Here is a 27,983-nt window from a genome sequence, read left to right as displayed (position 1 = left end):
CTCCTTTGATTTACTAATTTTTTTACGTTAAGGGCTGAATTTAAAAAAACAAATTAAATTAAATTTGTTTGTTTAAATTCAACACAACTAAATTGTTTGCAACAGTTTTGCAGACATCATTTTTTTCAGTGTAAGATGAGTGAGCAGGGGCCTTAGTCAGGAAGGTGATCAATAACCCGATGGTCACTCTGTCTGAGCTCCAGCGTTCTTCTGTGGAGAGAGGAGAACCTTACAGGAGGACAACCATCTGTACAGCAATCCATCAATCAGGCCTGTATGGTAGAGTGGCCAGACGGAAGCCACTCCTTGCCTGGAATTTGCCAAAAGACATCTGAAGGACTCTCAGAAAAAAAGAAACTATTCTCTGGTCTGATGAGACTCAAATTGAACTCTTTGAACTAAATGCCAGGCATTACGTTTGGAGAAAAAAAGGCACCGTTCATCACCAGGCTAATAGCATACCAACAGTGAAGCATGGTGGTGGCGGCATTATGTTGTGGGGATTTTTTTCACCAGCAGAAACTGGAAGACTAGTTAAGATAGAGGAAAAGATGAATGCAATGTACAGAGACATCCTGAATGAAAACCTGCTTCAGAGTGCTCTTGACCTCAGACTGGGTCGACGATTCATCCAGATGCAGTGTTTTGTATGTTTAGTCAGTTTAGTGGCTAATTCAATTAACGAGTTCAGTCTAATGAAAAAGTAAGCTTTTTTTAAGTAGGCATGGCACCAAACCCCACCCCTAAACCCAAACATCTGTCACGCTCACGAAAATAACAAAACAACTGAGATGAATCCAAGATGCAAGTGTGTTTATTGAGTGGCGGTTAAAAATGATAGAGCAATAGAGTCCAAAAACAGTGTAAACAAAAGATCACAAGACATGGCAAAACGTGAGCCATGAGGTCAGCCGATAACTAGTCAAACAGACCAGATATTCAGAGCAAGAACAAACAATAACAAACTGACAATGTAACAAAGGACTGGCGGTCAGATATGTCTGTGGTAATTAACCACAGCTGGGCGGCTAATCAGAACAGCTGATAAACCACGTAACCGCAATAATGCTGACACGCCACAACAACGCACGTGTAGAAGGCAAAACATAAGCGCGTGACAACAACACAGACAGCACAAGAAGTGCGCACACATGTACATCCGTGACACCGTCATTGAGGGATAAGCAAATCATACTAAAATGTACAAATGAGATCGTACACTGTAAAACCCAGCAGTCAACTTTATCAAATGAAATGAGGGTAGTTAACTCAGAATTGACTGAAAGTTAACTCTACTCATTTGAAAAGAGTTTTGAACTCAGTGTTAAAGGTAATGAGTTAATTAAATACCTCATTACTTCAACTTAAATGGAGTGAGTTCACTGTACTCATATAGATAAGGTTTTTTTTTTAACTCAAATGGTTTGTTGCAATCGGTTTCCTGAAACAGTTTGGTCCACTGGGTTTTACAGTACTCAGTTGGTTTGAGTTCTCTTCATTCATTGGATTTTACTGTACTCAACTTGTTTTTGCAAATGGGTAAGTTCACAGTACTCATTAGGATTAATTTTTGAACTTAAATGGTTTGAGTTACCTTAACTTTATGGGTTTTAAAGTGTACAAATTTTAACAAGTTTGCCACTAGATCAAAAAGTTAAAAACTGACAAGACATTGTTGATATTTGATGGTAATTTGACGTTTTATTTTGTGCAATCGGGAAAGTATTATGGGATTCAAAACTGTACTTAAAGTGTGTGTTTGTGGTTTTAGGGTATACGAGGGCTTCCTGGAGAGATGGGGCCTGCTGGAGCTCAAGTAAGAACCCAAAATATAACTGAAAATATTAAGTATACATACAATTGCTGTTAATATTGCTTAATAATTATGTACAGGATGTCTTTAATTGCAATACCATTAAAAAAACTAGCAGAAAATGATCAGTTTTCAACTTTCTACATGATAATATTTGTAATTGAATTTGGGATGAATTGCTCTTATACATTTAGAATGAAACAAACATTAGCATTTTACTCAAATCCATATCTAATAATCCAGGGGTGTCAAACTCTGGAGGGCCGCAGCTCTGCACAGTTTAGTTTCTGCCCTGCTTCAACACAATTATCTGTAGGCATCTGTTACAAAGCCCTGATGTTAGTCGAGGGTTGTGGGGTTTGACATTTATTTAATTAAAATATATTTATATAAACAGTGAATGAGTGGAAAGACAACCAACGTAATGCCAAAAAATGTGTGCTTTTATTTACAATCCCAAAGTGAACAACAACAACGAATTAATCAAAAATAAAGAAAAAGTAAGTAAGGCAAAAATATACTATTTATAATATGTACAACACTGAGACAAATAAAGACGGGAAAAACAAGAGAGCTGGCAGAAGGGACGCGGGCGGCGCTAAAGAAATGAAAAGAACAAAACCCAAACTAAATCTAACTCCCCAGAAGCATCTAGCTAACTAACTATGTGAAAACAAGTCTAAAGCATTCAATTGGTTTGATCAGGTTTGTTTAATCAGGGTCGGAACTAAACTGTGCAGAGTTATGGACTCCAGGAACTGAGTTTGACACATGTGTAATAAACTAAGTAAATCCTGATAAATTGAGAATTTTCAATTTGGAGTCTTTTATATAGTTAGTTCTTTTATATGCTATGTTATATACTCTAGTCAACATCTGAAGTGAATTAAAGCATTTAATCAAACCTTTCTAATACAAAAATGTGTTTTGAACAATATTTATTCTTTCCACTGTAAAAAATACAATACTAATTTATAGTAAAACGATGCAATACTACAGACAAGTACTTGAATTGATCTGTTGTACTGATTCTGTAGTATTTATGGTAACACAACTGTAGTAATATAAACAAATGACACACTACTTTAGTTTTCCAAAACTATAGTGCATATTATACTGCAATACACCACAGTTTACTGTGGTAAAAACTACTACCGTATTTTAGTTTGTCACTTCAGTATAGTTTATACTACAATTGCATTCAAAGAGTTGAAAATATGTATACTAAACAAATACATTTATAATATTATAAACTAATATAATATTATATAGTTTACTATAGTACAAAAGCCATTTACTAAAAATTACTATGGTAATTTTTTTTTAAACTAGGTTGTTTTAGGACAAATTTTTGGATTAATTTCAATTGCTGACTACTGTATGTATAACTTTTACTTTGACAGGGTGAGCGAGGCTTGTCTGGACCAGCAGGTTTTACTGGACCAATAGGACCACAGGTATCTCAAAAGTTAAACAGTTGTGTGCTTTTTAATGTGGTTTTGTGGCTCAGTGCTAAACTACAATGTTATAATCCATCACGGATTAGTTATCTTGTCATTTTGGGCAAGATGTCCATCATAATCATTTACAAACAAAATCATGTAGCTCTTACTCGGCTTAAGATTGTTCATTCATTCATCCATTTTCTTTTTTGACCTTTATTAATCAAGGGTCGCCACAGTGGAATGAACCGCCAACTTATCCAGCATATGTTTTAGGCAGCGGATGCCCTTCTAACCCTAACCCAACACTGGAAAACACCCATACACTCTTGCATTCACACACATAGGCTAAGGCCAATTTAGCTTATTCAATTCACCTATAGCGCATGTCTTTGAACTGTGGGGGAAACCAGAGCACACGGAGGAAACCCACGTGAACACGGGGAAACTCCACACAGAAATGCCAGCTGACCCAGCTGGGGCTTGAACCAACAATCTTCTTGCTGTGAGGCGATAATGCTATCCATTGCGCCACTGTGACGCCAGCCTCAGATTGTATTATAATAAAATTTAGACCTTATCTAAGAACCAGAGTATCATAGCAACTTGGTGGTGCTGTTTTATAGCCACCTTACAACCACCTTGAAGGTCCAAACAACATATAGAAACCTACACGTAATACTTTACCAACCGCAGAGCATAAACTTGTCAACCACCCAGAACACCTTTGGTCTGTGGTGGTGTGAAACGACGTTTCCAGCAACAGTTGTTCATGATTTATTTTTTAAAGGTAAAATGTGACCCAAACACACGTCATTGGTTAATGTTACCAGACTCCAGAGTAGTTTGGTTTGTACCACATTGTTTAAACTTTCTGAATAACGTACCTATGAATGTCTTGGGTATGTAGGCACAGGTGTAGGTACTGGCATAGGTAGATAAATGTTAAAATATTCATATATAAAGTTGTTGATGGAAGGGATTTGGCAAATTAAATGATTTAGCACAGAATTTGTTTATATTTTATATTTTCGGTACACGTTAGTTCAAGTCTATCAATTCACACCATTTTACCAGCCTATTATTAAGATATTAACTGTTTATTAGCACTTATTTTAGATTAGATTAGATTAGATTCTACTTTATTGTCATTACACATGTACAAGTACAATGCAACGAAATGCAGTTTAAGTCTAACCAGCAGTGCAATAGCAGCAAGTGCAGGATACAGGAATAAGTTATAAAGTGCAGTTATAGAAAACTATGGTGATATTTACAGATGGATGTACTATGAACATTATATACAGGTTGGATGAGCTATGAACAGATTTACAATATATGAATATATGTGCAGGTTGCTATTAATAATTAGTAGTGTGCAGATAGATAAACATGATTACAAGTGTATATGTTACAATATCTGAATATATGTACAGTGATAGATAAACATGATTACAAGTGTATATGTTACAATATATGAATATATGTACAGGTTGCTATTAATAATCAGTAGTATGCAGATAAATAAGCATGATTACAAGTGTATATGTATAGTGGGTGTGTACATAATTACAAATGCACATATGCAGTGGGTATGCACAGTTCAATAAGTAAACAGTTCAATGTGGTGCAGTGAATGTGCAAATTTTAAACGTGCAAATGTTAAACAGTGCAGTTATTGCGAGGAGTTTAAGTTAGAGGAGAGTGGGGGGTGTATTGGGGGGGCAAAAGTGTCAGTGGGGGGCAGAGTTCAGGAGGGAGACAGCTCTGGGGGAAAAGCTGTTCCTCAGTCTGCTGGTTTTTGTCCGGGGGAGCCTGAAGCGCCTGTCGGAGGGCAGAAGAGGAAACTGTCTGTGAGCGGGGTGAAAGGTGTCCTTCAGAATACTGCGTGCTCGGCGCAAACAGTGTTTCTTCTGGATGTCCTCTATGGCTGGCAGTGTGGTCCCTGTGATGCGTTGGGCAGTTTTCACCACCCGCTGCAGTTCCTTACGCTCAGCAATAGAGCAGCTTCCATACCAGACTGTGACACAGTTTGTCAGGATGCTCTCTATTGTGCAGCGGTAGAAGTTCTCCAAGACGGCTGATGAAAGCTGGTTCTTCTTCAGTTGCCTTAAGAAGAATAGGTGCTGGTGAGCCTTCTTGATCAGGCTGGAGGTGTTGGTGGACCAGGAAAGGTCCTTTGAGATGTGGGTCCCCAGGAACTTAAAGGATGAGACAGGCTCAACGGCCATCCCATTGATGTGGACGGGATCATGTGAGCCTGTTCGTCCCTTTCTGAAGTCCACAATGAGCTCCTTGGTCTTGTTGGTGTTAAGGAGCAGATTATTGTCAGTGCACCAAGTGTCCAGATGCTGTATCTCCTCCCTGTAGGCCGTCTCATCATTGTTGCTGATTAGACCAATCACTGTGGTGTCATCTGCAAATTTGATGATGGTGTTGGATAAAGTATGATCTTATTCTACATCACTAACCCTACCCAATACTGTACAAAAACACAACTACTACCTTACTAATTATTAATAAGCTGTTAATTAGTAGTTTATTGAGCTAACCTCTTAGGTAATAGTTTATTAATAGGGAGAATTGTATTTTAAAATAAAACCAATATTTGTGTTATTGGTAGAATTGTTTATAAAAATGTCTTAAAAAAACATAGATTTTTACTATTTTTGGATATATTCAGGCAATAAAAGGGTCTAACGGGAGCAATTTGCTAACGGTCTAATCTGATTCAATGATGTATGCCAAGCTAAGCTAAAATTGCTCCTGCCAAGCAAAAATTTTGATTTAATTGATTTTAAAAATGGTACAATTCAACAGTTTAACTCTAGACGAGTTGTAAAATGAGCTTATTTTCAACAAAAAAAGTGTAGTGCTCTATCATTTTTGAGAAGTGGTGCATATTGTGCAAGTCTACATTACTGATTATTAATAAGCTGCTAATTAGTCATATATTGAGCTGAAAGTCCTAGTCAATGGTTTGTTTATAGCATGAATTGTACATTTAAATAAATTGTGATTATTTTTTGAGTGGGTTTTAATATGCTTAACTAAACACTTTAGTTTAAGTACCAGCTGCCGCTATTAACAACTGGCTAATTACCCACTTATTATTAAGATATTTGCTGTTTATTAGTGTTATGACTTTAAAGTTTATCTTTAGGGGTTAAAGAGGAAAATTTGAAGTGAAGTAAAGGAATTTATTTTCAAAAGTGAAAAGTCAAACAGCTAAATATTATCTACAAGTTGGAATCTCACAAAAGAAAATAGATCAGTTACTGTATAACAATAGAACAAAAACCCCAAAGCTAGCTGAAATTTACCCTCTAAACTATCTAATAGAAAATAAACATCTTCAGCGTTTGCACCAGTGGTGTAGTCCTAAAAAAAAGTGGTGTACTATAACACCCGACCCATTTTTCATTTAAATTTTAAATGAAAGTAGGCAAAGAAACGACGAAAGTCAATGTTTATTTGATACATTAGCTATATATATATATTGAGTCTGAGGTGTCCAAACTTGTGCTATCTAGCCATGCAACCACCTGTCCACTCGATCCCATTCCCTCTCATCTCTTGCAAGCCATCTCTCCTGCAGTCATACCAACACTGACTCACATAATTTACACATCTCTTGACTCTGGTTTATTCCCCACTACATTTAAGCAGGCTAGGGTAACCCCACTGCTAAAGAAACCCAACCTGGACCATACGCTACTTGAAAACTACAGACCAGTATCCCTGCTTCCATTCATGGCCAAGATTCTGGAGAAAGTAGTGTTCAATCAAGTCCTGGACTTTCTTACTCAAAACAATCTCATGGACAACAAGCAATCCGGCTTTAAGAAAGGCCACTCAACTGAGACTGCCCTGCTCTCGGTCGTGGAGGATCTCAGACTGGCTAAAGCAGACTCTAAATCATCAGTCCTTATTTTGCTGGACTTGTCAGCTGCTTTTGACACTGTCAACCACCAGATCCTGCTATCTACGCTCGAGTCACTGGGCGTTGCGGGCACTGTTATACAATGGTTCAGATCTTACCTCTCTGACAGGTCATTCAGGGTGTCTTGGAAGGGAGAGGTGTCCAACCTACAGCATCTAAACACTGGGGTACCTCAAGGCTCTGTTCTTGGGCCACTTCTCTTCTCCATCTACACATCATCTCTAGGACCAGTCATCCAGAGACATGGATTCTCCTACCACTGCTATGCTGATGACACCCAGCTATACCTCTCTTTTCATCCTGATGATCCCTCCGTTCCAGCTCGTATCTCAGCCTGCCTGTTGGATATTTCACACTGGATGAAAGATCATCATCTTCAGCTGAACCTCGCAAAAACGGAAATGCTTGTAGTTTCTGCCAACCCGACTCTACACCATAACTTTTCAATCCAGATGGATGGGGCAACCATTACTGCATCCAAAATGGTGAAAAGCCTTGGAGTAACGATTGATGACCAACTAAACTTCTCTGACCACATTTCTAGAACTGCTCGATCGTGCAGATTTGCACTCTATAACATCAGAAAGATCCGACCCTTCTTATCTGAACATGCAGCTCAACTCCTTGTTCAAGCTCTTGTTCTCTCCAAACTGGATTACTGCAACTCTCTACTAGCTGGGCTTCCAGCTAACTCTATCAAGCCTCTTCAACTGCTCCAGAATGCAGCAGCACGGGTTGTCTTCAATGAACCTAAACGAGCACATGTCACTCCGCTGCTAGTCCGTTTGCACTGGCTGCCAGTTGCTGCTCGCATCAAATTCAAAACTCTGATGTTTGCCTACAAAGTGACTTCTGGCCTAGCACCTTCTTATCTGCACTCACTTCTGCAGATCTATGTGCCCTCCAGAAACTTGCGTTCTGTGAATGAACGTCGCCTCGTGCTTCCATCCCAAAGAGGGAAAAAATCACTTTCGCGAACGCTCACGCTCAATCTGCCCAGTTGGTGGAATGAACTCCCTAACTGCATCAGAACAGCAGAGTCACTCGCTATTTTCAAGAAACGACTAAAAACTCAACTATTTAGTCTCCACTTCACTTCCTAATCTGCAGTTGCCTCTTTGAATATCACACTAATTGTACAAAAAAAAAAAAAAACTACTAACACTTCCCTTCTTAGACTTTACAGACCTGAAACTTGCCTTTAGTACTTATTCATTGTTGCTCTTAGTTGTGTAAATTGCTTCCTTGTCCTCATTTGTAAGTCGCTTTGGATAAAAGCGTCTGCTAAATGACTAAATGTAAATGTAAATATATATATATATATATATATATATATTTTTTTTTTTTTAATTTATTTTGATGATGATGATGATGATGACAATTGTAATTTTTTGGGAAAACTATTCATTTAAAAGAATTTTTTTTTTTTTTCGTTTTAAAGGGGTTTGCTAATAGTCTAATCCTATTTAATGATTTATACACTGTTAGACATTTCAAAGGGTTTTTACAGTAACTTACTGGCAACACTGTTGCCAGTAAGTTACTGTATTTGAGATTTACAGTATACAACCGTAAATCCATTTACAGCAGGTTACCGTAGTGTCTGAAAATGGTTAACTACTGTAAAAACCTAAGTAAACAGTTAGCTACTGTAAACTTTTTAATTTTGTCTTAAATATTTTATAATATAATTTTATTAATATTATTTTAATACTTTTGACATAAAAAAACACAATTACAAAATATTAACAAAATAAACACTATTTAAAACATTGGAGATGCTTAAAACATTTAAGAAAAATGTGTAAAAACATTACATCTCAATCATTCAAAATATTTTATTTTAAGAAAAAAAAAACAGTGAAAACGACAAAGCACATGAACATACATGTACAAAACTAATTTAAGTGTCTGACCTGCATATTGTTGAGAGAAAAAAAAACCCAATTGTACTATGTACTACTGACATTAAACCAGACACAATTACAAAATATTCCATTCTTTAAAACATTAATAATGCTTAAAGCATTTAAGGAAAATGTGTGAAAATTACATTAAGCATTAAAATCAACAGATTAAAAATAAATAAATTACACAAAGCACTAGAACATACATGTACATTAATAATTTAAACGTCTGAATTGCATATTTTTGGAAAAATAAATATTTGTAACTATTAGCCGACTCAGAAACAACCCAACTTTAAAATATTACAAATTCTGGTGTCAAATGATCAACAAGGTCTGAATTCACATGTTCAAATGCAATTCATCTTTAGTTCTATTGCACTTTTACACTGTAGATCAATGATGTCAAAGCAGCTTAACATAGAAGTTCTTGTAAATTGAAGCTGCTTCAGTCCAGTTTTCAGAATTGAAGCAGTAAATGTTACTGCTGAAAGTCCAAACACTGAAGAGCAAATCCACCGATCCACCAATCGAAGCCAAGTGAACAAGTGGCGACAGTGGCATGGAACAAACTTCACTAACTGACGAAAGTGTAGAATAAAAGCCCTTGAGTGAAACCAGGCTCAGTTGGGCAAGACCAGTTCTCCTCTAGCCAAACTTGTGCAAGGCCGCAGTCTAGGCACCGGAGGCTTGAAAGTTCACCAGCGGGTGGTCAGGCTGGCCCATTGGATCAATGCGGAAACGCATTGATCACGTGTGTCTTTTAGGATTCACTCCTCCATGACCACCACAGCATCTGGTCAGGATTTGGCCCAGTCCAGGATTATGAAGAACTCTGGATAAGGAGAAACAGACTAACATGAGCATAGAAGAAGCTTGTTTAAAAAAAAATAAATCATATACTGGTTAATTATTTTGAAGCATGGCAGCTGGGTTGGGCTAGTTTTCAGTTGGTACTGAGCAACTGGCTCCTGCTCAAAACCTGCTCACTACCATGTTTAAAAGATAACTAACCAGAATGTCCTGTTATTTTTTTTCCCCAACAAGGTTTTACAAAAACATTGTAGCATTTATGATGGGTTGATTAACTGCAGGACAGATTAGACAATTTGTTTTATGTATTCCTAATAAACTAAAACAGACTGAATACTGATACAACTATTGAGAGTGTCTCACCTAATCCAAGTTCTCAGTTAGCTGGTGAAAGAAGGATAACACACTGTTGTTCATGGTTGTCATTCTCTTCATTACTTCTCCTGCCTTCTTCTGGCTCACTCTGGTTGTTGCTGTGCATTTTGTTTCATCCTCTGGAATTATTTATACAAAAAAAAAAATTAGGCAACATGAAATGGGGAAAAAGACTTTTAATACATAGACAAATGCATGTATCCCAATAATAATTATTATATTACGAAATGTCTGACCCATGACAGACCTCAATCTGCTCAAAAATATTATAAACAAAGATGAAAAAAAACCTACTAAATGGTTTATTAAAAAGGGAAACAAATCTTTTATTTAGCTAGCAACTAAACATGTGACACATTTTGTATTAAAAGTAACATTACTATATTGAGAAACAAATAAATGTACAGTACTTACTGTTGTATGAGGTCCAGTTTGCACAGGCAAGTTCCCAGTATTCTATATTGAAACTATAAAAAAGCCAAAAATACAGATAAGAATACCTTGCTACAATCCACAACCTCCACACAACTTTTTTTTTTATTAGTTTACCTTGGTTGCTTACTGGTCTTGCTTATTTTTAAGCATAAGGCTGTGCTGATCAAGATGTTCCTCCGAAATGCTGTTTTCTTCTTCAGCCAAAACCTGCTGCTGTGTCAGTGCCATATCTAAACAGAAAAAAATATAATGGTAACAATTATGTTAAACCAAATGTCAAGAGTTGTGATAAAATAATAAAAAAAAAATTAGCAAACAATAAATAGCCAAAAGGTGGTTATTAGCATAATGTATAAAGGTAAAGTTGGTTTTATTTTAGCAGATTCAGACTTCCCCCTTAATAATTTAATTTCATAAAAGTATTATTTGCAACTCTAAATAGCGAAATCATATTAGCAGCCAATGACTATCAAAGTACAACATGCTCAAGGTCAAATAAACAATGTTAATGTTGATTTCAAGTCATACTGGCATGCTAATTCTGATCGAATATTTAAAGTAACATGGTAAACAGTATAGAGACTTCTAAATGAACGAATGTGCGAATATAAAACCAACTTTACCTCTATGCATATTGTATAGATTTACGTTAACGTTATTAAAGGTTACGTCGCGAAGTTATTTTCTCAAACTAACGATATAAGTTACTCTAAACCAGAGAAAAATAAGTTCACAACAGCTAATATATATAGTATAAATCAATATAAGTTAAACGTTGCACGTTAAAATGAGTTTGAGTCCAATTCGGTGTAAACTTAGCCCAGTTTAGCTAACGTTACCATTTTAGGATCGCTTCATTCAATGTCGCCGGGCAAACAAATGCTAACCAAGTTATAGAGGTGCTCAAATCAATGTCGAGTGTTGTCAGCACAGACAGACGCGCTTTTACCTGGATTATTTGTTGGTCTTTCATTCATATTCTTCTGGGGGAAAATACTCTCTGCCGGACCGTTGTCTCGTGCTAAGTGTCCTCCAAAACTGTCTGCATACCTCTGGTTCCCTCCTAAACCAAAACCCGCTGCAACACCGGTTCCTATGTAAATAAATAAAAAGATATGACGAGAACACTAGCTAATAGTCATAAACAGTCTTATTTAAAGTAATAGTAGTGTTAATGTAATAAACTAAATGAAGGAAAAAAAATCTTAATAGATGATATATTTCTCAAATGGGCAAAATAACTCCAAGCCAGAGAAAATAATATTAGCCAACTTTATACATTACTTTGATCTATTCTCGTCCACAAAACATTCTGTAAAATGAAACACTGCCTCAGCTTACCAGAGTAAAGTTTGTTAAATCCAGCATGTTCGTCAGGCACGCTAATAAATTGTCCTCCAGAATTGCTCCAGGTTCCTCAGGCAAAATGTGGTGCAGAGTAGTCGAATTGCCGCAAGGTGGCGTCGAAGCAGTTGTGGAAAATACAGTATAATACACAAATTTTTACAAATACAGTACATCGCTGTATATGTTGTTCGACGTCACACTGAATTCCCATAATGCAACGGTAAATACAGTTATTTACTGTAAAAGGAATTTGCAGTATTATACTGGGTGAAATACAGTAAATAACTGTGTAATTTACAGAAATGTCTAACAGTGTATACAGCTAATAGTGCCCGCAACAGACTCTGAGATTGGCTGTATGTATACAGTATGTAGATTATTTAATCATTTTAATGTTGAAGAAAGAGTAAATCAAGATAGTTACAACAATTTAGTTAACTTTTATTGAAGTTAACTCAATAGGGCCTGTGCATACATTGAAAGACAGCTTTTTAACTTACTTTCCTTTCTTTACTGGCTTAAACTTTACATTTAATAGGTTCTTTTAAACATCAATCAGCCATTATTTTTGATTGTCACATTCGTGCATGCTTGTTTTAAACCAAGCTATTAGGAGTCTTTCTTCTGTTGTCGCTATTATATACTAGTAGTTACCCTTTTAAATCACATATTGTTACGCGATTTAAGAGTATAGTCTTTGCCTTATCGTTTTTAGGGTTAAAAATAGTGTCATTCCCTGTAGCAGTAGGCACGATTAAGACAAATATGAACTACTGTTTACAGGGACGATTTTAAGATTTTCATTTTAGGGCAGATCAGGATTAGATCCTTTTGGATTAAACAAAGAAAAATTTGTTTATATATATATATATATATATATATATATATATATATATATATATATATATATATATATATATATATGGTGGTTTGTTAATTAAATGAAAAACGAGCTGAAAACGGAGCGGCGGAAGTCTGCCGCCGTTTTCATATCAAATTTAAAGGGGACTGAAGCTGGAATTATACTCTTTTTATTATATAATTACAATGGCGACCATATAGTGTACAGTTCATGAGCTAAATCACAAAACTTTTAAGGGTACTGAATAGAAAGGTAGAAGGGCTAAAGCCACGCCCATTCTGTTTTATAAATTTACCTGAACGTTTCAGCAAGACATCTTTCAGTTGACTTGTCGGGGTCTTCGAAAAACTCTCACGAAATTTTCTTACAGTTACTGTGGTCGTCAGGGGGTGGGGAATGGCGCAAATTAAACAAAAGTGCACCAATTGCAACAAATTAAGATGCGAGTTAAATAAACATTTGGCAGACAGTTAAAGGGGACGTGAATACACGTAAATTAGGGATGTTTAATCAGAAAAACAAGTGAGTATACCGAGGGTTTAGGCAATTATTGATCATCAAAAGTGGTAATACCCAAACAGCTTGTGGAAAAAAGTAAGCATAGTATACAGTACGTGCATATGGCAAGGACTACACCACTGGTTTGCACGCTATATCTAATACTACTTTTCTAACAAAATATACGTAGAAATCTTACAGTGTGTGGTACTCATTTCTAAACTAGTGTGTTTAGAGAGTGGAGTTTTCTGCGTGTTGAGGTGTATGTCACGTGACATCTAAACTCCTCAATTCCCAGGGGAATTCGAACAAATACACGTATACAGTACAAGACAGTAACAGCGACCAAAACTATAAGGAGAACAAAATCAAGCTCTAAAGTCACATTAACATAATAACTCACAACACAAGCCAAAAAACACACAAAAAGGCAAGCAAGAGAAAAGCGATTTTATTCTACATAATCCTACACAATACTTTAACCCAACTACTAGCTTACTGACTATTAAGAAGCAGCTAATTGATAGTTTATAGAGCTAAAAGTCTTGGTTAATAGTTTATTAATAGCGAGAATTGTACCTTAAAAATTATGACCAATGACCAATATTTGTGTTATTGTAGAATTTCTTAATAAAAACGTCTTCATATGTCTTTTAGGGACCACCCGGCCCAGTTGGCCCACCTGGCATTCAAGGTCCCCCTGGAGCAAAGGTAAGTTATTCCTACCAATTATGTGTAGTTTTTAAGTTTTCTATTTTTCATTTATTTTCCAAAGTGAAGTAAATATATCCAGTAATAAATATAGCCTTTTCTGCTTGCCTGCCTATTCTCTCCACTGTCTTATCCAAATAAACTGTGTAAGGAAGCCCAAAATATCACTTAATTTATACAGGAATGTGTGTTTTTCTACATCAGCTCATACATAAGTCAAGTGATCACACTATATACAGTAACACATTACTCAAATGTCATGAAGCTGTTATTTGTTGACAGGGGAATTCTGGGTCTCGCGGACAAGACGGCCTTCCTGGACCACCTGGTGTTAAAGTGAGTGAGTTTGGGAGGGGGATTTCCACACATAAAGTCCTAAAATATGATATGACCTTCTTTAGTGGCATACCTGGCGCTTTCTCTAACAACTTCAGGAAATAGCTTTGAATAGCAGATGCTATATTAAGCCTTCATTAAGTCATAATGTTCCGTAACCTTTCATTTATTTTACATACTGTAAGTTCTGGTTGTGGGCCAAGATTTAACAGATTCAAAAAAAAAAAGTAGATTTGAGATTATGATCATTTAATGTAGACCTGCAATTGAAAGTAAGAGAATGTATTTAATATAGTTGAAATTGTTGTCAATCTTATTTAACCATGTGCACCACCTTACACATTTAAGGAACACTGCATAGACTCTACAACTCCCTTAGAGGTAAACAGATGAGTTTTACCATTTTTTAATACATTCAGCCGATCTCAGGGTCTAGAGAGAGCAATTTTAGCTTAGCTTAGCATACATCATTGAATCGGATTAGACCGTTAGCACTTTGCTTAAAAATTTCAAAGAAGCATTTTGAAATTGTTTCTATTTAAAGCTTGATTCTTCTGTAGTTACTACTGTAGTGTACTAAAACTAACAGAAAATAAAAGTTGCTATTTTATTGGCTGATACAGCTATAGGAACTATACTCTCATTCTGGCGTAATAATTAAGGAACATTACTGCCATACCATGGTTTCAGCAGGCTCAATGATATTATGCAGTGCCTGAAAATAGTCCCCATCTAGGTAAATAGGTAACTGCGCTGCCTAATATCATTGCAGCCATGGCAAAACAACAAAGTTCCTTGATTACACCAGAATGAGAGTATAGTTCCTATCCATATCGGCCTGGAAAAAAATCACAACTTATAATTTCCTGTTGGTCTAAGTACATGATTTAGCTACAGAAAGAATCAAGCTTTAAATAGGAAATTACCAAAGTGCTTTCTTTGAAATCTGTGAGTGAGATGCTAACGGTCTAAACTGATTCAATGATCTATGCTAAGCTAAAATTGCTCCTGACAGACCCAAAGATTGAATTAATTGGTTAAAAAAGTGGTAAAACTCAACAGTTTAACTCTAGGTGACTTGTAAAATTAGCTTATTTCCAAAAAAAAAAAAAAAAAAAACAAGCGTATCGTACAATTCTTCCAAAGCCATAGAGTAGCTGTATTTAAAATAGTTTGATTTAAAAATGTTTATATAAGTGGTGTTTTGTTTGCTGTATTTTTATTGAAAAAAAAGCACTACTCAATGCATATAATGATGCTACACAATGGAACAGTATAAGCACTGTCTATATGTGTCCACAGGGTTCCGATGGAGAGCACGGCATTCAGGGTCCACCTGGCATTAGGGGTCCACCAGGGCTTAAAGGCCACAAGGTATGTCTGTCTTCAGTACTGACAGGCCTAACCGGAAATTAGCTCAAGTCAGAGTTGTGAGGTGGATTAATAATAGCTAAATGGCATACGCTTTTATATACACGGCTTTCACGCATTATGAAATCGAAAGAGAGATGATGGTATCGCTGTAGGTGTGCAGTCAATGGCATACTCTACCACAGTCTAATCTAACAAATTTGTTTCATTATTGTGACCTATTCGAGTGTGAACAGATTATTGTAGGAGAAAGAAATGATTTTGCAATATTTATTGTTTTCAGCGATACAGTTGAAGTCAGAATCATTAGCCCCCCTTTGTTTTTTTCTTCTTTAAATATTTCCCAAATGATGTTTAACAGAGCAAGGAAACTTTCACAGTATGTCTGATAATATTTTTTTTATTTTATTTTATTTTTTTATTTTATTTTATTTTATTTTAAAAGCAGTTACTAATTTTTTAAACACTCTTTTACGGACAAAATTATTAGCCCCTTTAGGCATTTTTTTTTTCGATAGTCCACAGAACAAACCATCATTATACAATAACTTACCTAATTACCCTAACCTGCCTAGAAGTGTCTTGAAAAATATCCAGTCAAATATTTTTTACTGTCATCATGACAAAGATAAAATAAATCAGTTATTAGAAATGAGTTATTAAGACTGTTATGTTTAGAAATTTGTTGAAACAAATCTTCTCTCCGTTAAACAGAAATTGGGGGAAAAATTAAACAAGCGCTCTAATAATTCAGAGGGGCTAATAATTATGACTTCAACTGTATGTATATATATATATATATATATATATAGTGATAAATGCAATTTCACCTGATGTCTTGAATTTTAGATTATTTGGGATGATTTTGTAGGTAGTTCATTTGCATAAAATATAATAAGCAAATACTGTATAAATACAACAAAAGCAAAAGTGCAAATGAAATAATCAGTACTTTATTGTTTGATGGAGAACATGACAGTATTTAGGTAAAGAAAATGAATAATCAGTTGCAATATAACACTGTATAGTTTTCATTGTATAAATAATTCAATATATTTTAAATACTTGATCTATAAAAAATAATAAAATAAACTATATCATATTTTTTGTACCTAAATGGTTAAACTCAAATGCAAATGAAAAACTTTCACTGTATTATGGTTAGAATTTATAATAACTCTACATTGCACATCATGTGATGTGACTATTGTGGATGTTAATGCTAAAATTAAAAATTGGGCCGTTTTAGTTTTGTGTCTTGCTTAGTTTTCTGCTTAGTTGCATGAAGCCAAGGTTATAAGCTGACCAAATGATTGGAAAAGTTCCATCTGCATCACCAGAGATTCGTTTTACTGTAAGATTATGACATTTTCATTTAAAAAATGCAGAAGTTACATTTTAACAGTAAAAAATAGTAAAAAAATAAATAAATAAGGAACTCCAGCAACACTTAAACAATGTGATGGAATAAAAATAAATGTCAATGTGTTTTGGCTTTAAGAGCCTTCATCAGGGCACAAAAACACATCACATACAAACATTTCCAAAGGCTTTAAACTAGGGCTGCACAATATATAGTTTCAGCATCATTTTCGCAATGTGATCATTCACAATAATCACATCGCAGGGTCTGCAATGTTGAGTCTGGATTATAATTGATCATTTTGCAAGTGTTTTTTGAGGCCTGTGACTGCACTGTAAAAAACAAAATCACCATTTGTTCAGCACACTTTACTCTTTCTGTCATATATACTAGGAATTTAGAATAAGAATTGATTACATAAAAATCGATGATAGAAAGACGATCAAAAACTAAGCTTGTTTATCAGTTGCTTAAATGAGGGGTGACACAGTGGCGCAGTTGGTAGCACAGTTGCCTCACAGCAAGAAGGTTGCTAGTTCGAGACCGGGCTGGGTCAGTTGGCATCCCTGTGTTCACGTGGGTTTCTTCCGGGTGCTCCGGTTTCCGCCACACTTCAAAGACATGAGGTACAGGTGTCTGAGTGTGAATGGATGTTTGCCAGTACAGGGTTGCAGCTGGAAGGGCATCCGCTGTGTAACACATATGCTGAAAAACTAAAAACAATTGTTGGGATAACTCAAAGTTCTTACTGCATCAAGTTGCCTTATTTTTTGTGTTTTCTCAACAATGTACTTTTTGCAGTGTGTGAGGGTTTTAAAAGCATTCAGGCATAAGAAATTGTACTGTTTGTAGCTTTGACAAATAAATAAGGATTCATTTGATTAAATTGTTTACAAAAGGAAGACTATGCATTTAATTATTCAACGACTGTATACCTGATTTCAGTTTAAAAACAGTAAAATGCTGTTTACATAATTAGCATATTTTTCTTTATTGAATTGATCTGTGCTTGTAGATTGTTTCTTATATTGTTTGCACTGCGCTACAGAATCATCCCAAACAATCTAAAATGATCAATGCTTTCCAAATAGTTATTCAACGCATTGTGTGAAATTGTATTCCTATCACAATATATATCGTAGAATAAAAATATATATCGAAATGTTCGATTTTTCCAATATCGTGCAGCCCTACTTTAAACATACATCTTCATCTTAGAACATCTAACTACAGATTAGAAACAGCTGATAAGCCAGACTTAAATCATCACCCCAATCAATCAGCAGGAGCTGACTGTGGTAACAATCAATTGACAACAAGTAAACAAATAATTGACAGAAATCCACATCAAATCAACACATAATCAAAGCAATTAAAACAAACATTTCAAAGAAGCTTAAAAAACCTGTCAAAGAAATAAAAAATAAAAAAACGCCACACAAAAAGTAAAACAAATTATTCACTAGAAGAGTTATAAATGTGCATTTACAAAATACATAGGGTTTTTGATTGTCACATAAATCACACATTTTGTTTTAGTAAATGTTGCAGGTTCTAGACCCCCCTCCGTCCATTTTCTACCATTAAAATGTGAAAAAAAACAAATCGTTAAAAATCATTCTATTTTTTTACTAATTTTCCCTCCCACAAAAATAATTTCTTCTCTATTCTTCCTTTCGACTTCCTTTCTAATGGTATCCTTTGGCAATAGCTATGTTTCCATCCATGATGCAAATTAAATTAATGCGCAAAACTGGATGTTGTGCGAATAAAGCAGCGTTTCCATCCAACGAGTCAAAGAGAACAAAATCATCACATCCTGATTAACTGGTGGCAAATATCAATAGTAAAAACTGAATTTTCTTTATTTAATAAATTATTTGCACCTCAGAAGGCAGTATGCTGACAAACAATGTAGGCTTGGTAGTGTTTGAAGGCGTGACACGCAGAGCACAGATGCTCTTGACAATTCTGGAGGAAATTCATGAATTCTAAAATGGTTAAGGCTTTTCAGAATGACCTAAACAACATTTCAGATGTTTTACAATGTGCCCAGCCTGCTGGTTTATCCATTCACACTAATTTTTATAATCACATGATGTCTTAAAACAAAATCACATCACCTTTTTAATGCACATACTGGAATTTGTTCAGTAAAAGTGTTTCCATTATAGTTTATGCGCATCTTTTCTTATCAAATAAGCAAATAAGACGTTTATCCTACTCATTTATGCGCATACGTTTTAGGCACATTTTAAAAATATATGCGCATCTTGACGTTTCCATAAGCCGTTTTTTTATGTGCATCACCAAAATGCACATAACGATAGGTGGATGGAAAATAGCTAGTGAGAAAGCATCTTTAGGCAAAGAAAATGGGCAATATTTTTTTCAGAATAAGCATTGAGCGTGCATATTTTAAATTAAAATTTGCCAAATTACTGTTAATTATTGCAATCTCGACAAAATCTTTGCATTTGATAGTTTTATTCAAAATACTTTATTATTTTTTTTCTTCTGCATGGTTAAATGCCATCATTTTATATTTGCAGGGTGAATCCGGATCATTGGGACCGAAAGGAAGTCAGGTATAGTGTGATCGACATCTGTGACATTTAATTTCCCTTTGTTGAAAAGAAACATGTTCTGAGAGAGAAAAGAGGAAGTGAAAAAAAAAAGGTGTTACTGCCGTTGCGTTTTCCATAACATGAATTATTATGACATACCAGCTGTTCTACATTGGTTTTACTTGTAAAAGCTGACCTATTCTGGAACTGCACACTCTGTTGTAGTAAGAAAGCGAAGCAGACTGGTTGATCTTGTGTTTTTTTTAATAAGACTAATTATTGCATGCTTGTTTTTCCCCATTATAATACTGTACTGTATATTTTAAAGCATGACAACACTTAAAACTCTTATTTCAGGGCGAGAAAGGAAACCAAGGAGAACCTGGAGTCAATGGAAAACATGTATGTATTTATTCTTCCTTAGTGATGTTGGTAATGCAAGCATACTATTAGATATGAGTTTGAATATCTTTGTAAAACCTACGCCTTAAGCTTTGATGCAGTATTCGACACCCACATTGCTTCTGCAATGGAAATGATAATATCCCACAGACTTAGATTCAGTCTAGAGTCTAGTGTTTCACAGAAACCTAATGACCATTTAAGCTTGGGTTAGCAAATAATCACTTATTGGGCATACAAAAGAGCTTAGCGCAGCACTAAAATATTTATAAAATACTAAAACACATAACATAGACATCCCACACTGTAAAAAATGCTTGAGTTTTTGTGTTATTTCTAGTCCAAATTTCTAAAAATTCCTTAAACAAAAAGCATTTTCTAGACCAGAGGTGTCCAAAGTAGGGCCCGCAGGCTAAAGGTGGCCCATGGTAAACTTTGGTTTGGCTCGCCATCCCATCTGACTTTTCACATGTAAATACTGTCACTTGACAGATGCACAAGACATCGGCGAGCAAATTAAGGCAAAGGCAGGAGCAGCTTGACTAGTGTGTTCAGCATTGAACTCCATTAGGTTACAGGGCCGGAGTGGGACTCCTTTTCAGCCCTGGAGTTTCAAGACTCAGACCGGCCCACCTCAGTTCATGACTGACCATATTAAAATGTTCAACAACCCTAACAGTATTATATGTCTTAACAATAAAAATGAAAAAAATAACATACTCAAACGAGGATCAAACCCGGGTCGGCAGCATCGTAATCTAAACTGCTAACCACTGGACCACAACAGTTATATATTGGGAGGTGACTCATCTAACATATATATATCATCATTAACCTGCAGGCTGGTTATACATAAATTAATGAATAAGAAGACTGTGGTCAAGTAAATAAATAAATTAATTTAAAAAGTGTGACTGCTGAGAGCAACAGATTCTGGAGCTAGGGACACCGGCCCTCGCGGCCAAAAAACGGACCGGCCCACCGGGAATTCTCCCGGGCCTCCCGATTAGCCAATCCGGGCCTGTTGTGTTATAAATGGGATTGTTTATATTTTTACAGTAATGAGATCATTATAAACAGTTCAAAATGATACTGCATCATTAATTAATGTGTTTTAAAGGAACGTTTTTTAGTTATTTTAAAATCTTAGCAAATGAATTAGGAAATTATCCATGGCTAATTTAATGTAATACAATTTGGTATATTCAACTTTGGCCCACAGCCTTTAATTAAGCTTGGGTTTTGGCTCTTTATAAGAAAAGGTTTGGGTAACTTTGTTCTAGACAAGTAAAACATATTGTCTTGTTTTTAAGGAATAAAAAGTCAAAACTAAGTGAGTTTTTTCCTTAAAACAAGCAAAATAATCTGCCAATAGGGTAAGTGAAATAATATTATTTTAAAGCAAATACTAAATTTTTTTTCATACGTTGGCAGATTATTTCGCTTGTTTTAAGGAGAAACACTCATAATTTTGAGTTATTTTGGATTTTTTTTTTTTTTTTTACTTCCATCTTGATGTAAAACTTTTTAGATATTTCTACTAAAGAAACTAAGAAAATAATGATACCGCAGTGCAGTATCGTGGTAAAAAAGTCTTGTCACAAGCAAGTTTCACTTGTACATATGACTATATATATAAAGGTTTAACTCAGTTAACGTGAATTTAGCTTTCTAAATTTATACACAGTCTTAAACAGTTGGCTCTCAGTAAAAATTTTAAAAGAATAAATGATTAAAATTATGGTTAGTAAAGACATAAACCATAAACATATGGTTAGTATGGTAAAATGACAGTAAAAACATTTTAAAGTTTGCAAGGTTGTTTCTATTTTAAATTCTGTTCATTCAAACTTTCTATTAATCTAAGAATCCTAAAAATATGTTAGCGTTTCCACAGAAAGATGAAGTTGCACAACTGTTTTCACTGTAATAATGATTGAAACAATTTCTTGAGCACCAAATCACCTTTTAGAAGGATTTCTGGAGAATAATGTTACCATTTGAACTGTTTATGTTGTGTTTTTAATTAGATGAGTGCAGAATTGGTTTACTTAACAGGCTTCTAGGTAACACTTTAAATTAAGGTGATGTAGTGACCCATGTTCCATGCACTTACTGTTATAACGATTAATTATGCATAATTAAATGTAACTAACCCTATACCTAAACAACATTCTAACCCCAACCATAGGTAAATGTAGTTAAAGGGGTGGTCCACTACAATATCATATTTTAACTTTAGTTGATGTGTAATGTAGCTGTGTGAACTAAAACAACATCTCTAAATGTTATACGTTCAAAGTTCAATGCAAAGGGAGATATTGGCTTTTACAGAGTTAGCTTAGAAAAGTCTACAGCGAACGAAGTGTAGGGACTACAAAAAATACATCCGGGCTAATAATGTCATAAACCCTTCAGGTTACACACATACACCCCGCGCAGCGAAGGGGCGTGGCCAAAGGCGCTGTAAAGCTATAACAGAGATGCTTCCTGGTGACGTGGCGCTGATCTGCGAATCACAGCACATTATGTTAGCTGATCAATCAGAGCCTCCTGAGGACGGGTCTTTAGACGAACAAGGAAATATGACAGTCGTTTTCATGTTAGCTGAGTAGCAGTATAAAATCAAAGTAAGATATATGAAAAAATAACCTGATTTTCTACAAATGAAGCATGGGCTCACATTGCTTTGCATTTTATAAATACAACCAAGCCTTAATAATACACTCTGGACCACCCATTTAATTAAAAGTAGTTAAAGAATAGGTACACTGTAACTATATCACCTTAAAATTAAAATAAAGTGTTCCTGACTTATTTCAAAAGTCATGCTTATAAAATGTGTAAAATATTTACTGTATGTGTAAATGAAATTTGTCATTTGTCATAATATACATATGCAAATCAACTGAACTAGACCTAAAACCTGAAATGTACCTCTGTCTTTCTCAACAGGGTGAACCGGGCCTGAAAGGAAACAAAGGAGAGGTACAAAACATAACAACTGTTGTCAAAGTCTCACAGCCGGTTCCTCATGAGTCACAATCTTACGGGTTCTCACTTCCCTACAAGAGACTAAAACAAGATACAAGGTTTTGAGGCTAGAACCATTGTGGGATCTTTTTGCAACTCAATCACAATTTTTTACATTGCTCATATGATCAGATGTGACCAAAAGCTGAAGGATTCATAGAAACATATGTATTTCTTTCTGATATTTATGAATTCATTTTGTTGCATCATTGGAAATGAATAGAGATTTCCTTTCCACTTACTCTCAGCCAGGTGTAGCTGGAGATCCTGGGAACAGAGGCGCTGATGGGAAAAAAGGAGACGTGGGTCTGCCAGGGCCTCCCGGATCTCAAGGCTTTTCAGGACTAGATGGGTTACCAGGACAACCAGGACTTCCAGGTTACCCAGGGAAACCAGTGAGTGTGATATTTATGAATATTTATACAAAAGCCCCTTTCACACAGTGATACCGGAAAATATCCGGAAAATTTACGGAACGACTTTACCGGTATGTTCAAAAAAGCGCTGTTCACACAGGCGAGGACGTTACGGAAATTTTCCGGAAAAGAGCATTCACACATCCATTCCAAAATACCGGTAAATTCTGACATCATTCACCACAAATGAGCTTTAAACGGCAGCGCTTGTATTTGTAAACATTTGACTAAATTACAAACTCTTTTGATGATCAATATTGTAAACAACTTTCACAGGATCATATTTGCATGTCGAGGTGTTCATAATATGTGCGTGTGCTGCCGCTCACAGGCTGTTTCATGGGCACACGCAAAGCTTGAAGGTAAACAAACAACGGCTTATCATAAGCATCTTATCGATGATTATTTGCACAGTTGGCATTAAGGAGAACATATAAACGTGATCTGACTAACTTCTAGCAGCTAAATGCGTCTGGAAAAATATTCAAAGGTTTTTATTCTTACCAACCGCGCGGACGTAAATGCGTCTGACTGTTTTGATTGGCTAAAGCAGAAGTCTTACGTCAGCACGTTCTAGACGTGCACGCGCTTATTCCGGAAATATTCCTTCTGCGTTCACACAGCGCAGCATTCCGGCAAATTGCCGGTAATGTTACAACTTCTCTTTCCGGAAAATAGCCAGAACGAATTTACCGGTATTTTCAAAAAGGACCTGTTCACACATACAACCTTTCCGGAAAATTGCCGGTAATTTTCCGGAAAGGTCTGTATGTGTGAAAGGGGCTAAAGTGTACATGATAGTGATGGTCTTGTTCAAATGTGACACACTGTGTGTTACAGGGAAAACCGCCTTCAGAAGAGCAGCTGATGAAGATCTGTGCTGCTGTGCTTCAAAGTAAGTTCAAATGGACTGGTAAGACTCCCATTTCACTGCAATAAAATTGTGAAGTTGACATCGTTAAAGGTGCCATAGAATGCATTGTAACATTAGGTTAAATAGTTTTATTATATCTAAATTGAAGGTATGTGGCCTGGGGAAGTGCAAACAATATCCAGTAAAGGTTTTTACAGGTTCATTCTCAATCCTAAGAATTGGCGCTATTATGGTATGCTTGGTTTTGACCATATTTGGAAGGGTTGTAAATTTTAATGAGGTCTGCTCTGACGGTCTAGCACCTGATGTCAGTGCCTGACACTCTCAAAAACAAAAACAGACACAAACAGGGGCGGGATATACTCAGAATTACACACATGTACATTAATCATGCTTCAGTTGTTAAATTATTTTTTAACAAATTAAGTAGATTCCTTGTAAAATCTTTTCAGCTAAAGTGGTGGCGAGGTTTATTTTAGCTAGAAGGAGTGTGTCTTTTTGACACCAGAAAAAGTTATGTTATGGACGAAATATAGGCTACATTTCAACTATACTGGACAAAATGGGCTGACAGATACATTTGAGGTTGTATTTTGTGTATTTAATGTTGTAACATGTGAAAACACAGACAGGAATTAATATCAACCTTTACGAGTTAGCATGCTTTCACTCCAAAAACATGATAGTCAGAGCTGAGTGGTATGACATGATGCATAAACATACATTAAATACTCATATAAAGCAGTTTACATGTGTTTGTTGCGTCATTACAAATGAATGTGACACATTTCATCATATACATATCCTAACAAAAGATACAGTTAAACAGACCGTATGCCTCTTTGGGGTGATGCTAAAAATATTTATAATCTGTATATCCTGCATTTTGCATTGTGGTGAGCTGTGAGCACTCTGCAGTCATGCACGGTTGCCTGCTTCATAAAACCACTCCTTTATTCTAACTTAAAACCTGTCCCATTTTCAAAATAAGAGTCCCACATACATAGAAAGTATTATATAAGTTTAGATAAGTTTTAGTTTGTTTAAAATCAATAATACTCACTGCCTGATTGAGATACAGTTTAAAGTAGGTTTCACACTGCACAAGAAGCACTGCTTTAAATTCCAGTTTTTCATGCCATGTCTTTAAAGTCACCATAAATTGATTCAATTACTTTTAATCTATGCCGTAAAGGGAATAGGGCTGCACGATATTGGAATAATTTGATGTCATATTTTGTTTTGACATAATATATATTGTGACAAGAATACAATTTCACCAGATTCAATTCAATTCAATTCAGCTTTATTTGTATAGCGCTTTTAAAATGTAGATAGTGTCAAAGCAGCTTCACATAAATGGTCATAGTAATTGGAACAGAGTTGTTCAGTTTTTAGTGTTTAAGTTCAGTTTAGCTCAGTTCAGTGTGGTGAATGATGATTGAATAGCTCTATTTGGAAACATTTCATTCAATAAGTTTGGGATGATCAAGTATTTATCTTTGCAGTGGATTTGCATGAATTATAATAAATTACTAGCAAAAATAAAAGAAATAAACAGTGCTTTATGGTTTTCTGGTGAGCCTAACAGTATTCATGTAAAGAAATTGAACAATCAAATGTAAAATAACATGGTCATCATTTTGAAAATTATTTATATATATATATATATATATATATATATATATATATATATATATATATATATATATATATATATATATATATGTATGTATCCAATCCTGCGATGTGACTACTGCAGATACACACATTGCGATATTGATGCTCAAACAATATAATGTCCAGTCCAAAAAAGAAACATGAAACTTAAAATAGTCGCATCAACCTTTCACTAGAAGTTAGAGGTGTCTGTATATCCAGATTGACACCTTTAAGATGCCTAATGAAATATGCAGCTCTATTACTTTTGATCATACTTTTGCTTCAATCTGTAATCAAATTTATAACCATAAGCAAAACATTTGGTTAACAAATCATGCTTATGCAAGAATTTATAACCTAGTGACCAATATTTGCTGAAAACCAACTTAGCAACACAGCCACAACATAATATTAATAATAGTATTAATAAGAATCTTTACTTTTATATAGCGCCTTTAAAAGTAGCATCTCATAGCACTTTACAGACATATAAATTGTACAGGAGTAAAAGGTACATAGAAGGATGAATGCAAAAAAAAATTGAATAATAACAATAATTAAAAACACATGAAATAATAATAATATTAATACAATATCTAAAGTTTTGTCGTTGATCCCAGTTGTAAGACCAACAAATAATAATTTGAATTCTAGTTGATCATTTGGAAAAGTGACAGAAGGTCGATTTTTTCCAATGAATAATCTGTCAAACTGCATCCCAATCATCACAAATACTGCAGAAGACCTATTGGAACCTGCATGGACCCAAGATTCTCATAGATATCAGTCAAGTTTGGTAAAGGAAAAATCATGGCTTGGGTTTACGTACATTCAGTATGGAGCCATGCAAGAGATCTGCAGAGTGGATGGCAACATCAACAGCCTGAGGTATCAAGACATATGTGCTGCCCATTACATTACAAACCACAGGAGAGGGCAAATTCCTCAGCAGGATAGCGCTAATTCTCATACTTCAGCCTCCACATCAAAGTTCCTGAAAGCAAAGAAGGTCAAGGTGCTCCAGGATTGGCCATCCCAGTCACCAGACATGAACATTATTGAGCATATCTGGGGTAAGATGACGGAGGAGGCATTGAAGATGAATCCAAAGAATCTTGATGAACTCTGGGAGTCCTGCAAAACGCTTTCTTTGTCATTCCAGATGACTTTATTAATAAGTGATTTGAGTCTGCAGAGATGTCTGGATGCAGTCCTCCAAGCTCATGGGAGTCAAACACAATATTCATTCTGTTTCCACTGCAGCATGACTTTATTTTCTATACTGGACATTATTTATGTTAAGCGACAAGACTTTTGTCCTAGCAAAGTCAGACCTTACTGTCCTAATTAAATCATTAACAATCATGGCATGATCATATTTTACTTTGGTAAAATAAGTGTAATCTAGAGGCCTTTGCCTTTCATATAAGCCACTTCTGATACCAAATGATCAACTAGAAGTAAAGCTTATTATTTGTTGTTCCTAAAACTTGTATAGGCGACAAGGTAAGGCTGTCAGGTAGTGTATATCTAAAAATCATCTAAAAGCTACCCTAAAAAAGTACGTTTTAAGTAAAAGTATCAGAGGGTAAAGAGTTCCACAAATTAGGTGCCAAGAGAATGCTCAATCTCCCATAGATTTTAGTCGCGTTGACTGTGCAGTTAAAAGACTAGCTTCAGATGAATGTAAAGCACTTGGGGTGTATGGATTTAAAAGCTCAGATAAATATTGTGATGCTAGACCATTCAAGGACTTGTACACAGGCGTGAGGATTTTAAAATCAATTCGAAAACGGACAGGAAGCCAATGCAA

The 27,983-nt window shown here is 35.4% G+C and overlaps 1 protein-coding gene across 2 annotated transcripts in view; it reads left to right on the top strand.

The window, feature by feature from the left end:
- Positions 1-27,983, top strand: part of si:ch211-106n13.3 — a 65,913-nt gene that overhangs the window by 32,404 nt on the left and 5,526 nt on the right. Inside the window, exons 15-24 of one of the 2 annotated variants that reach the window (XM_073919404.1) lie at positions 1,772-1,816; positions 3,217-3,270; positions 14,093-14,146; positions 14,429-14,482; positions 15,785-15,856; positions 19,769-19,804; positions 20,141-20,185; positions 23,141-23,173; positions 23,467-23,613; positions 24,475-24,529. In XM_073919404.1, the coding sequence (XP_073775505.1) occupies positions 1,772-1,816; positions 3,217-3,270; positions 14,093-14,146; positions 14,429-14,482; positions 15,785-15,856; positions 19,769-19,804; positions 20,141-20,185; positions 23,141-23,173; positions 23,467-23,613; positions 24,475-24,529 (595 nt within the window). Of the gene's footprint in view, positions 1-1,771; positions 1,817-3,216; positions 3,271-14,092; positions 14,147-14,428; positions 14,483-15,784; positions 15,857-19,768; positions 19,805-20,140; positions 20,186-23,140; positions 23,174-23,466; positions 23,618-24,474; positions 24,530-27,983 lie in introns of both variants that reach the window. The other variant, NM_001045014.1, reaches the window with a different exon arrangement.

This window comes from Danio rerio, chromosome 2, assembly GCF_049306965.1.
Source record: "Danio rerio strain Tuebingen ecotype United States chromosome 2, GRCz12tu, whole genome shotgun sequence".
In the NCBI taxonomy this organism is placed as follows: domain Eukaryota; kingdom Metazoa; phylum Chordata; class Actinopteri; order Cypriniformes; family Danionidae; genus Danio; species Danio rerio.
Note: the sequence above shows the minus strand (reverse complement) of the source record. Positions and strands in the feature narration are given on the sequence as shown.